Source organism: Mercenaria mercenaria, chromosome 9 (assembly GCF_021730395.1).
Source record: "Mercenaria mercenaria strain notata chromosome 9, MADL_Memer_1, whole genome shotgun sequence".
NCBI lineage: Eukaryota > Metazoa > Mollusca > Bivalvia > Venerida > Veneridae > Mercenaria > Mercenaria mercenaria.
In genome coordinates this window covers 64,721,489-64,734,926 of record NC_069369.1, presented here as the reverse complement: position 1 = coordinate 64,734,926, position 13,438 = coordinate 64,721,489, and the positions used below count along the sequence as shown (strand labels likewise).

The following is a 13,438-nucleotide window of genomic DNA, read 5'->3' as shown; positions in this document are numbered from 1 at the left end:
AACCACTGTATGACTCACCTAATCATTCCTGGTTTGGTCAAGTAACAGTTTTTCATGGACACAATAAGTATTATTTCAACTGACTTTGGTACTTACATCTAATTTATCTGAGTCTGTAAGAGGAGAGGTTTCCTCACTGTCTGTCTCTACAGCTGCTGTACCATTTACTGATTCCTGTTAAATAGTGATGAATTTGTTAATCAATTCAAAAGGGTATTGGGTAAGTACTCCTTTATAAACATTGTGTTTTTGTAGTAGGGTAGAGTATAAGGGTGCACTTATACTTCCTTGCTATTGAGCTAGCTTTCATAGTGATGACTATGGTGTAGGGAATGCTTTTTGACTCTGCAGTAATAATTTTTATATCTTTGCCGTTATTGTATATTTTTGATAAATTTGTTGGGTTTTTAATGTCAAACCCACATAATTATAGGCAAAATGATAACTTTCCGGCTTTTCTTGTAGGCATCAGGGCAGAACCCTGGATCTTCCACAAGTGACCTGGATGGTTTTCTCACAGAAAAGGATCTAAAGCCGAAATGAGGTTTCGAACCAACAGCAGAGTGGGGCAAGCAATTCTAAGTTTAATGATTTAAACCACTCAGTCACAGAGGCACCCATATTGTTTTTATCAGAATCCTCAATCATTTTATGATTTTCAAAATATGTATATCCTTACCAGTAAAATGTATCCGATATTTTTCACTGTGAAAATATCAGATATAATTCAATCTAATATTTCAGTAATTCACTGAAAAACATGTATTTTAGAAAGGTCCATTTTAGAACGTACCTTGTATATTCTGTTACTTAGCCTTCCCACTGGTTCCTCAAATACAGAAGATAAACTTCGTTTTCCTTGGATATACTCTATAAACAGGTAAAAACGATCCCTAAAACCTGTAAAATAAGCAACATGTCACTGTAGGAATATGACCATGATTACTTCCTTACATTTGGTAAAGACCATTTTGTCAATGATTAACATGAACACGTGAAAGATCATTTTCATTTACATGAACATGTTTATCTGACTGCTCAACTCAGGAATAACAGCTTTTTCTGTTGTAAATGCAATAAACATAATCAGGCAGCAAGACTCCCAAACAAAACAATACTATGGGGAAAGGGTGTACACATTTTTGTTTTGGTTTGTGATTATGGAATACTTCAATCTCTGCTGAGCTAACACCAAAGTGAACATTGTTTGTTTGCCGGACTGAGGTGGTCACTTTAGCAAGGGGATTTCGCTAAGAGACATGTTGGGAAGTACTTGTTCCTAAGAGATGCTGTTACCAACAATTATACTGTAAATGTGTGTTCTTACAAAGAGGCCAACTTGTTAAAAAGTCATTTTGCTCAATAAAATAATGCAAAGAATTACCAAAAATAAAAACCACTTGAGAACAAACCTAGACAAACATCCTCTGTTCCTAGAAAGAACCAGTTGGTTAACAGGACTGCTGTCCACCGTGTAGGAAACACAACCAAACAAAGTAACAAAAAACACAACTCAAAATGAAATCTGAAAATCAAATCAACAAGTATCATGAGAGTTCAGCAGCTCTATGTATACAGTATGAAATTTCATAAAATATGTCATGGCTACACAGGGTTGCAAATGTTTACATCAATTTTCTAATGGAAACTATATGTAAGACTTTTCTAAAAATACAACAGTTGTAAGAAATAAGAAGATTATACATAATCGCTTGTTTTGAAGACGTCAAACTCCAAAGTCACCAGTTCTAATGGTGAATGTTCTACATGATCATAATTTGACAACACAATGCCTAATGTCATTCAGCTTACATATCTGATTCACGCAGTTTGTTTGTTTTTCAACAGTATTTCAGCTATGTAACTTCAGGCAGTTAACCTAACTGGTGTTCCTGGATTCTGTACCAGTACAAACTGGTTCTCCGCAAGTATCTGCCAACTTCTCCACATGAATCAGAGGTGGAGGACTTATGATGTCAGACACAATGTCTTTATCAAATCACCATGGAGAACATACACCCCATCTGGGGATCGAACTCGTGACCCCGCGATCAATAGATCTGCGCTCTCCCTATTGAGCTAAGCAGGCGGGGTCTGAATCATGCAGCCAAGTGTTGCTTACAGAGAGCAATGAAGTACTGGTAATCAATTTGGCAGAACTTGGTAGGTTAACTAAAGGCAATTCAAGATACATACTTCACAGAGATCAACGTATGATCCCACTTGAGGAGGGAGTAGAAATGACGGAGATACTCATTGCACTTGCCCACAAACTCATGCATCTGCATCAAACTGAAATACAACCATAAAGGTATTAAAACATTTTAGGACTGTAAGGTTAAACCTGCCAGAAGTTGCTTGTCTAAGAAAAAAATTCTATAAACTCGATTACGGATCCGTAAATAACTTTTTATGAAGTCTTGTCATATAAGCTAATGACAATGTTTAAATAAGAAATATTGTATGTGTGGGTCAGGGTTCATACAGCCAGACTGACAAAAAATTCAAGGGGTTTTCAAGGAGTTTTCAAGGACTTTTATTACGTTTTCAAGGATAAGCAAAAAATTGAACAAGCACTTATTACACACGAAATGACTGGCATACAACTGGTGAACACTTCTTATATCCAAAATGACTATCACATGATTTAAGTTTTTCTAAAAAGTTCCAATTTGCAATTGATCAACATTTTATCACACACAAAATGACTGGCAAACAATTGATCAACACTTCTTACATCAACAGTGACTTATCATGTCATATAAGATCAAGTTTTAGGTGCCTCTAGCTGCTGGGGGCAAAGGTGGAATAGTAAACACAATAAGACTCTCGATCAGGTACATTTTTCTTGTGCTTCTCAGACTTGACGTGCGATTTCAGCGCCGATTCACCCATTGAACTAATGTCAATAACTTTGTTACAATATTTGCACATGGCTTTCCATTTGTTTTCGTGCTCGACCAGCCATGGATAGGATACAAGCCACTTTTTGTTGAAAATACACGACATTTTCTTCAATATCGGTAACGGAAATGGTGTCCGTAATTTTTACACGTCGTAATTTTTCTAGTCCCAGTCTGTTTAAAACCCATATCGTACGATACACATAGGTTATGTAGACATAAAACAAAGTGTCTTTTACGATCTATTTTTATTAAGCTGACCTAAATTTCTGAAGAAGGAAATTCAAGGACTTTTATCATAAAATCAAGCACTTTTCAAGCAGTTTTCAAGGCAAGAAACGAATTCAAGGAGTTTTAAGGATGTTTTTGCAAATTCAAGCACTTTTCATCTAGCAGCTTGAAATTCAAGGAGTTTTCAAGTCTGTGCGAACCCTGGTGGGTATCTTTCAGGTAACTGCTCTTCTGCAGTAGGATAGCAACAGATTTATTTGTGTTTTTAAGCATTTGTGTTGTGTTCATATTATTGAAAACAAGAGGACCATGATGGTCCTGAATCGCTCACCTCTTCCCACATGACCCAGTTTTGAGTATGACGTTGTTTTTTCTATTATTTGACATAGTGACCTAGTTTTTGAGCTCATGTGACCCAGTTTTGAACTTGACCTAGATATTATCAAGATAAAAATTCTGACCAATTTTCAAGAAGATCCATTGAAAAATATGGTCTCTAGAAAGGTCACAAGGTTTTTCTATTATTTGACCTATTGACCTAGTTTTCGAAGGTACGTGACCCTGTTTTGAATTTTACCTAGATATCATCAAGGTGAACATTCTCACTAATTTTCATGAAGATCTCATGAAAAATATGGCCTCTAGAGAGGTCACAAGGTTTTTCTATTTTTATACCTACTGGCCTAGTTTTTGACCGCACGTGACCCAGTTTCGAAACCGACCTAGATATCATCAAGGTGAACATTCAGATCAATTTTCATGAAGATCCATTGAAAAATATGGCCTCTAGAGAGGTCAAAAATTTTTAATAATTTTAGACCTACTGACCTAGTTTTTGACCTCAGTTGACCCAGTTTCAAACTTGACCTAGATATCATCAAGATGAACATTCAGACCAACTTTCATACAGATCCCATGAAAAGTATGGCCTCTGGAGAGGTCACAAGGTTTTTTTATTATTTGACCTACTGACCTAGTTTTTTAAGGCACATGACCCAGTTTCAAACTTGACCTAGATATCATCAAGGTTAACATTCTGACCAATTTTTATGGAGATCCATTCACAAGTATGGCCTCTAGAGAGGTCACAAGGTTTTTCTATTTTTAGACCTACTGACCTAGTTTTTGACCGCATATGACCCTGTTTCGAACTTGACCTAGATATCATCAAGATGAACATTCAGACCAACTTTCATACAGATCCCATGAAAAATATGGCCTTTAGAGAGGTCACAAGGTTTTTCTTTTATTTGATCTACTGACCTAGTTTTTGAAGGCACGTGACCCACTTTCGAAACTGACCTAGATATCATCAAGATGAACATTCTGACCAACTTTCATACAGATCCCATGAAAAATATGGCCTCTAGAGAGGTCACAAGGTTTTTCTATTATTTGACCTACTGACCTAGTTTTTGAAGGCACATGACCCAGTTTCGAACTTGACCTAGATATCATCAAGGTGAACATTCTGACTAATTTTCATGAAGATCTCATGAAATATATGGCCTCTAGAGAGGTCACAAGGTTTTTCTATTTTTAGACCTACTGACCTAGTTTTTGACCACATATGACCCTGTTTCGAACTTGACCTAGATATCATCAAGATGAACATTCAGACCAACTTTCATACAGATCCCATGAAAAATATGGCCTCTAGAGACATTCTAGTTAACATTCTGACCAATTTTTATGGAGATCCATTCACAAGTATGGTCTCTCGAGAGGTCACAAGGTTTTTCTATTTTTAGACCTACTGACCTAGTTTTTGACCGCATATGACCCTGTTTCGAACCTGACCTAGATATCATCAAGATGAACATTCAGACCAACTTTCATACAGATCCCTTGAAAAATATGGCCTCTAGAGAGGTCACAAGGTTTTTCTATTATTTGACCTACTGACCTAGTTTTTGACCGCACGTGACCCAGTTTCGAACTTGACCTAGATATCATCAAGATGAACTTTCATGCAGGTCCCATGAAAAATGTGGCCTTTAGAGAGGTCACAAGGTTTTTCTATTATTTGACCTATGACCTAGGTTTTGATGGCACGTGGCCCGGTTTCAAACTTGACCTAGATATCATCAACATGAACGTTCTGACCAATTTTCATGAAGATCTTGTGAAATATATGGCCTCTAAAGAGGTCACAAGGTTTTTCTATTTTTAGACCTACTGACCTAGTTTTTGAGGGCACGTGACCCAGTTTCGAACCTGACCTAGATATCATCAAGGTGAACATTCTGACCAATTTTCATGAAGATCTCATGAAATATATGGCCTCTAGAGAGGTCACAAGGTTTTTCTATTTTTAGACCTACTGACCTAGTTTTTGAAGGCACGTTTCAAACTTGACCTAGATATCATCAAGATGAACATTCTGACCAGCTTTCATAAAGATCTATGTAAAATGTGACTTCTAGAGTGGTCACAAGCAAAAGTTTATGTACGCACGCACGGACGGACGACGGACACTGCGCAATCACAAACGCTCACCTTGTCACTTTGTGACAGGTGAGCTAAAAAAAGAGAGATTATTTAACAATCTATCAATAACACATGTGCCAAAACATTTCAGATATACAATAATGCATATGTATTGACAACAGAGATAAGGGAAAACGAGAGAGCATGAATAGAATTGTCATGTTTTATACCTAAATTTAAAATCTCTGACAGTCTGTAAAGCCGAATTTTCATCGACAGGTTCGTCAATACTGTCATTATCTACGCTTGTACTGGGGAGGAACTTGTCTAACAAACGTGTATGTAACTGTATCAGACATATCAATGCTATAGCAATCACCAGTAGCGACACCAGGGTAAACACAGCGGCTGAAATATATATAAATTATTATCTAAGAGCATGGCAGTCTATTTTTATAGATAGTTTGGCAAATGTTATTCAGTGTGAAACAGGATTGTTAATAATTACTTGCAATAGTAATGCATTAAATTAGCATTACTTGGAAAAAGATGGCATTAAATTAGCATTAGCATTACTCATTTTTATCAAAATAATGCATTAAATTAGCATTACATAGGGTGCATTAGCATTACCATTACTTTTTGAGAATCATTGCATGTTATTATCACATACACTGTTTTTCATTAAATCATTTTAGTTTACCTAGGTCTAGGTCGTCTACATGAATAGTTAAATACGTGTATGACTTCCTTGTATTATATCTGATTTTTTTCTTTTACCATTACTTTATAAAAAAAATAATAAAAAAAAATAAAAATACCTAATGTTGGAAGTACAGCATGCATGAGCATTTAAATTGTTAGAGAAAGTCAAGTACCCGTTTAATGACTCCCTAACAGCCTAATTTAACATGACATGTAAAAGCTAGCTGCCTTAAGGTCTTAAACATCACTATCAGTGGCATAGTGTTAATTGATAAAAAGGTGTCAAAAGATAATAGATTCTGTTTGATATTTTGGGTGACAAATCTAATTATGTCACACTTCTATGGCTATTATAAATATGCACCTTGGAGTTGTCCAAGGTTTTAAATGTATTTTTCAAAATCTTTCAGGTGTACATTGAACAAAAGGCAATTATATCATCAGACAGTTTATTAAAATCAAACAAAAATCTATTAGAGAACTGCTATAACCTGTATAAATAACAGCATACATGTGTATTTTTTTTCCAGTGATACAAAAAATAATGCCAAAGTAATGCTAAGAATTAGCATTAGCATTACTTACTTTGGCGTTAAATTAGCATTATTTTCAATGCTAAAATTGTGGCATTAATCATTACTTGGCATTATTTGAAAAAAATAATGCATTACTAATGCATTAGCATTAGCATTAGCATTACTACAACCCTGGTGTGAAAGTTTAACTTTACTGGTTACAAATGCTTCATTGTGTGGTTTAGGATATACATGTAGAAATGCAACATAAACATCCTGCCACTTATGTGTATATTGTGTATTACTTTTGCAGTAATATCCAGTTATATATCAATTAATATCATAAAGAATACTGATCTGGAATTGTTGTGTATTACACTCAAAGCCATAATAAAACAATATGCATCTCTATTTTTTATCTATTCTAAATAACAACTTGTTCACTGACATGTATGTTATTTCAACCAATGTCGAAGAAATCCCACAATGATTACAGGTCAATATTAAGTTTACAACAGATCTACCCCAAAATAGCTATGACTACATGGATTTATCCAGCTAATTCTGGGGTACAAAAATTCAATACCCCACTAGCATAACCTACTTCAAGGTTTTCCAGGTCTCGGCAATTAGAAACTTAAGTTTCTGGTATTTAACTCACACCATCACAAAAGACTATTTTACATGTAGATGTTCTAGTATTTACCTTGTGTAAGTATAAGACTGGCAAGGTTACATACTATCCATAGTATCACAGTTAACACAGGGTACCTCCATCTGAAATATATTACCAGATATAAACTTTAAATATTTCAACTCAGTTACTAGTATAGTATGTGTATGGTAGATAAGAACTCAAACTGCTTGTTTGAAAGTGTGATGAAATTCTGATGCAAACAGAAAATAAATCAAGATACTGTATGTGAATTATGAACTGATATAGTTGGTTGTTTCCCTTGAAAATGGGAAAAATATACTTCATTGATTCAAAATGATTGCACTTGTAAAACATATCGTACGGCAATTTTGACCAGTGTATAAGTGTGCAGTAACTTCCAGGGCTAGTTCTGCACAGAAATGTAAGTCAAGGATATGACAAACTACAAAAGATACTCCAACTTCAGAAACTTCCACAGGACCTACATGACCTAGAAGGTAATTTTTAACATTCACACATTGGGCCTCTCAACATAAAGCCAGTATTTAAAAGCAGTTATTTGGACATATTGTGTATAACTGTCTTACCACTGAGCCACACAGCCATCATTTTATCTAATGCCACTGCGCTGACTTTCTTAATATAGCTCTTCGAACTTAAAATCTGTCACAGACAAACACTTACCTTCTCAAATCATCCCAGAGATACAAGACAAATGCAAATGGTTCAGTCATACAGTTAAACCTCTCCACCTGGAGGACAAATTGCGCAATATCCACCTTGCCAGCAGGGGGCGCTCTGTTGTTGTCATGGTAACCAGGTGAGATTTCTTCCTCCATCTGCTGAAAAGGAAACAACAATTTTACACGATGGATTTTAACAATTTTACACTATGCACTGACATTTTTTACCCTAAAATATATAAATTGAAATACTTAACATTTATAAATCACCAGAACAGGACATTTTATTATTTTTTCTGACTAAATTGTACTTTCCTCTCAAGTGTCCATCTATAAGCTCCTCATTTTTTCTTTGTGTTGGGATTTAATTTCTACACAACACGAGTGTCTGCTGCTAGAACATGTCCAATATTTTTATGGAACTATGTAGTGACATGTTATTGCAGAACTATACATGTTTTCCATTTTTAAAAAAATATCTTGCATAGAAGTTTCACAAATATGTGCATCTTTTAGTAGAAACTTCCATGACCTGAATTTTCACTCTTCAGACCTTTTTAAAAACATATACCAGTAATAAAAAATCCTTCACTTATCAACAAAAGTGTGAAATCTCAAACTTCCCCAGAATGTAAAACATTTATCAAAGTAATACTTATAATGACTATGTGACAAACTGTAAACCTACCTGAACAGATAGTCAAATTATTATTTCAGTTTCAGCTACATTCACTGATGTAGACATAAAACACATGTACATAAATCATGTATATTTACTCCTTTTACAGGTATAATATAACACCTATATGTTCAGTAAGGTGTAGGTTACCAATGTAAATAATTAATCACTTTGTAACAAAGGACTTAGTCTACATAATTATCGAGTGCCACAATAACATTGAATCATTTTACATTGACTAATGACACTTGTACAAATAAGATAAATACTGGGTAAATTCAAATGATTCAATACATTTTCCTTGCTTAGCTTTTAAATCCAGTAAATTTGAAGTTACACATGTGTAGATAAATATCATTTTGAAACATACATTCACTGACGTGGCTTAAAGTTGGTAAAACAATGAATTACTTCCTTATATTACGATAGCTTAACAGGTATCTTATCAGAGTAAAGAAAATATTATTGGGGGAAAAACCATTCATTTCTGATATTTGCAAGTATATTTGGATGAGTTAATTAGGTATAAACTGTCTCAATAGGTAATAGGTAGGTCTGGGTTCGATCTCTTGTTCTGTCATGCCAAAGACATGAAAAATAGCACATGTAGCTCTATTCAGTCAGTGTTTAAGTTAAATTACAGTCTATTCACACTTTCAGACACAACTGAAATTATTATTGATTATGAAGCATAAATTCTACATTTATTTATAACTTAAGAGTATAGACCGCTTGGTAGTTCTCTAAGTCTGGCACTCAGTATTAAAAGGTTGAGCCATCAGGTATATTAACCTTTAGCCTGCTAAATTTCTATAATGGACTGGTCCATCATTCAATTTGGGCAGTACCATTTATAATTACTAGGGGTGTTTACTGAAAATTTACTGACTGAATAGCGAACAGTGCAGACCATGATCAGACTGCACGGATGTGCAGGCTGATCTTGGTCTGCACTGGTCGCAAAGGCTGAATCACTTGCCGCCAGCAGGCTAAGGGTTAAGGTAAGTATCTGTTACTGGATACCTTGTTTGTTGCACAAGAGCCTACTAGCTAACACTGTTGATAAAAGTCAGTGTTAAATAAAGCTTACCTTTACTTTCACAAAAATATTGATATGGTCAGCTTGAATCCAGATTCAAATAACATTAAGAAAGTAAATATATCTACAGCATATATCTTTCGTAGTCAATAAAAAAATGACTTTTCAAGCAAAAAAGTATAAACCCTTACCATACTCTTAAGACTTGAACCTTATACCAGTAAAAATAATAATAATAATAAAAAACCACTTTATTTTATAAAGGTAATAACACAGTTGCAAGAACTGGTACATTTATGTAGTACTGTTTTATGTATTGGTATACTTCACTTCAACTTACTGGTTATCTTGTCCCAAATCCATTTATTTTACAAATCATTAAAGCAAAATTTCCACAATGACAGACTTTTTTTTGTCAAAATATTTTGTTTACTATGAAAACAAATTGGAAACTATTAATGTTGAAAGCATTACAAATCAAACAGATTATACAGTCATAATCAATGTATTCTAGGAGATTTAAATATTTTTACAAGCGTTTTGGTGCTCTGCACCTGTAAAAATGAGTGCACAAAGATAAGTTTAAACTTGAGATAAGAAATGATTGACAAAGTTGCACATTTCTTGTGTCAACAAAAATCTATGAACATTTTTTCTCACATAACTTCTCCTGGTTCAAGTAAATATAGGTAGTTATTAAAGAAGTCACGTTTTTGAGAAATGAAAGTTAGTAACATGTTTGAATTGTTTGACAGGGAAAGTATGTTTTTTCTTACAATTCTATGTGATAAAAAAAGTCATAAATTAATAGTTTTTAATTAAAGACTTACTTATATTTTGTATAACTGGGACACACTAACTACATGTACTTCAATGATTTCATAAAATCTATAAAATCCTACCATGAAGAAATCTTTCAGTTAAATCCCAAATTCACAGTGGTCAATTTTTAATATGAATTTAATATAATTAAAAATCCATCTCCAAAATAAAAAATGTAATAAATGAAAAGTATACAGTGTGCTTGTACTCTACAAACTATTCGCTGTCAAACTTGCTCTTAACTTTAAAAATATAAGAAAAAAGAGGTATCTTTTATCAAACTGAAAATCAATTTTCCAGTTGTACATTAAATGCATAGGTGGAGAAAGTCTATACCCTGGGGGTTATTAATTTAAGTCAAATACACACTTATTATCGGTATAATCTGTCAACAAAAATTACTATGTTACTGCAAGGACATGTCATTTGGGCAACACATTTTCTTGAGAAAATATAAACATCCTGTATCTATTTATGGGAATGATTCATTTAATTTACTGAAGATGAACTCTCTTTTTTTATGTAGCACATAATACATGTAAGCTATGAATAGAAGTGGAATCTTCAGCATTAAGAATGGAAAAGGCCGTTTCAGGGAGCCTCATGTATCATAGTAACAAGGAGCATATTTTTCTCTGAGTAAGCAAAATGTAGATGTTAAGTTGATACCTTTTAAATAGCCTTCGTTGTAGGCATTGGATAACCATTTTATATATTGAGGACTGCCCTACTTGCAGTTAGTGCAATAACTTGACTCAGCAGACTATTTAAGTATCTCATTCCAAACTACAGGTTATTGAGTGGAAACCGTTTTTCTATTTTCAGTTACAATGACCTTGACCCTGACCAAAGTGACACCCAAGTATATTCTCAACCTTTGTGTTTGATAAAAGCTGTCTACATACCAAGTTTACTGGCAATAGGTGTACCAAAACTAAAGATATTGAGCGGAAGCCAATTTTCTATTTTTTTGGAACAGTGACCCAAAATATCATCCAAAGCTTAGTCTTCAGATAAGCTTGGATACCAAGTTTGGTGACAATAACTTACACCAAGTTTGGTGACAGTAAGTAAGTCCAAACTAACAATATACACCGGAAACCAATTTTTTGATAATAACATAGAGAAAAAAGCCTAGTAAGTTTTAGTAACTTTGACCTTGACCATGACCCAATGGCATTAAAAGGACCTGTTCATCACAAAAAAAATTTGGATCTCAATTGGGTTTGAACTCAATGGGGTTTGAACTGCGACCCATCCGTTCCACAGCACAAAAAGTAGCTTTAGCCCAATGCTCTAGGCCACCGTGCCACAGTGGAATTTATATGATTCTGAATCAGATTAATTAAGTCATGCTGACCTTGAACTTGAACCCAACTTCACCCCATATACAATCCCAAATTTGGTTTTCTCTAAGTTACCTATAGGCAAAGTTTAATTTTAATACATTAATGCAAACTAAAGTTATTGACCGGAAACCATTTTCCTATTTATAGCAACAGTGACCTTGACCCTAGTGATCTCATATAAATTCCTAAACTACGTTTCTATGCAAGCTACCTATATACAAAGTTTCATCTGAATCAGTCAGTCCTAACTAAAGATATTGAGTGGAAACCAAAAGTTAACGCCACCCACCTGCCTGCCTGCCTGCCCAATGACATTCACCAATCTAACAAGGCAGTCTGAAAGACAGCTAAATCCCCCGCCACTGCTATAGATAGTGAAAGGATAAACCTTTGATTTTAGCTGTGACCTTGACCTTGAACTGACATGGCTGACTCATGAATTCTGCACATCTTGAAGAGGTGATCATCTGGCCAAAGTTTCATGAAAATCCTTCAAGGGGTTTAGGAGAAACAGAGCTGAAACCTTTGACCTTTAGTTGTGACCTTGACCTTGAGTTGACATGGCTGACTCATGAGTTCTTGATGAGGTGATCATTTGACACAAGTTTGATGAAAATCCTTCAAGGGGTTAAGGAGATACAGAGTGGACACCAAATGGAAGGCTCAAACCTTCGACCCTTAGTTGTGACCTTGACCTTGAGCTGGCATGGTTGACTCATAATTTCTGCACATCGTTCTGATGAGGTAATCATTTGACCAAAGTTTTATAAAATTTCTTCAAGGGGTTTAGGAGATATAGAGCGGACACGAAATGGAAGGCTCAAACCTTTGACCTTCAGTTGTGACCTTAACCTTGAGCTGACATGGCTGACTCATAAGTTCTGCACATCGCCTTGATGAGGTGATCATTTGACCCAAGTTTGATGAAAATCCTTCAAGGGGTTTAGGAGATATAGAGCAGACACAAAATGGAAGGCTCAAACCTTTGATCCTAAGCTGTGACCTTGACCTTGAGCTGGCATGACTGACTCATGGGTTCTGCATATTGTCTTGATGAGGTGATCATTTGACCCAAGTTTTATAAAATTCCTTCAAGGGGTTTAAGAGATATAGAGCGGACACAAAATGGAAGGCTCAAACCTTTGACCTTGAGTTGTGACCTTGACCTTGAGCCAGCATGGCTGACTCATGGGTTCTGCACATCGTCTTGATGAGGTGATCATTTGACCAAAGTTTTATAAAATTCCTTCAAGGGGTTTAGGAGATATAGAGCGGACACAAAATGGCAGGCTCAAACCTTTGACCTTGAGTTGTGACCTTGACCTTGAACCGACAAGGCTGACTCATGGGTTCTGCACATTGTCTTGATGAGGTGATCATTTGACCCAAGTTTCATGAAAATCCTTCAAGGGGTTTAGGAGATA

At 35.1% G+C, this 13,438-nt stretch overlaps 1 protein-coding gene across 5 annotated transcripts in view; it reads right to left on the bottom strand.

Moving 5' to 3' along the window:
• LOC123547309 (protrudin-like) overlaps positions 1 to 13,438 on the bottom strand; it is a 34,896-nt gene that overhangs the window by 14,165 nt on the left and 7,293 nt on the right. Inside the window, exons 1-8 of one of the 5 annotated variants that reach the window (XM_053551588.1) lie at positions 10,184 to 10,365; positions 8,127 to 8,284; positions 7,491 to 7,561; positions 5,795 to 5,972; positions 2,197 to 2,292; positions 1,413 to 1,525; positions 794 to 900; positions 97 to 174 (exon numbers count right to left, since the gene is read on the bottom strand). In XM_053551588.1, coding sequence (XP_053407563.1) covers positions 97 to 174; positions 794 to 900; positions 1,413 to 1,525; positions 2,197 to 2,292; positions 5,795 to 5,972; positions 7,491 to 7,561; positions 8,127 to 8,281 — 798 coding nt within the window. In that variant the 5' untranslated portion in view covers positions 8,282 to 8,284; positions 10,184 to 10,365. Of the gene's footprint in view, positions 1 to 96; positions 175 to 793; positions 901 to 1,412; positions 1,526 to 2,196; positions 2,293 to 5,794; positions 5,973 to 7,490; positions 7,562 to 8,126; positions 8,285 to 8,813; positions 9,187 to 10,183; positions 10,366 to 13,438 lie in introns of those variants that run through there. The other 4 variants (XM_053551587.1, XM_053551589.1, XM_053551586.1 and 1 more) reach the window with 4 other exon arrangements.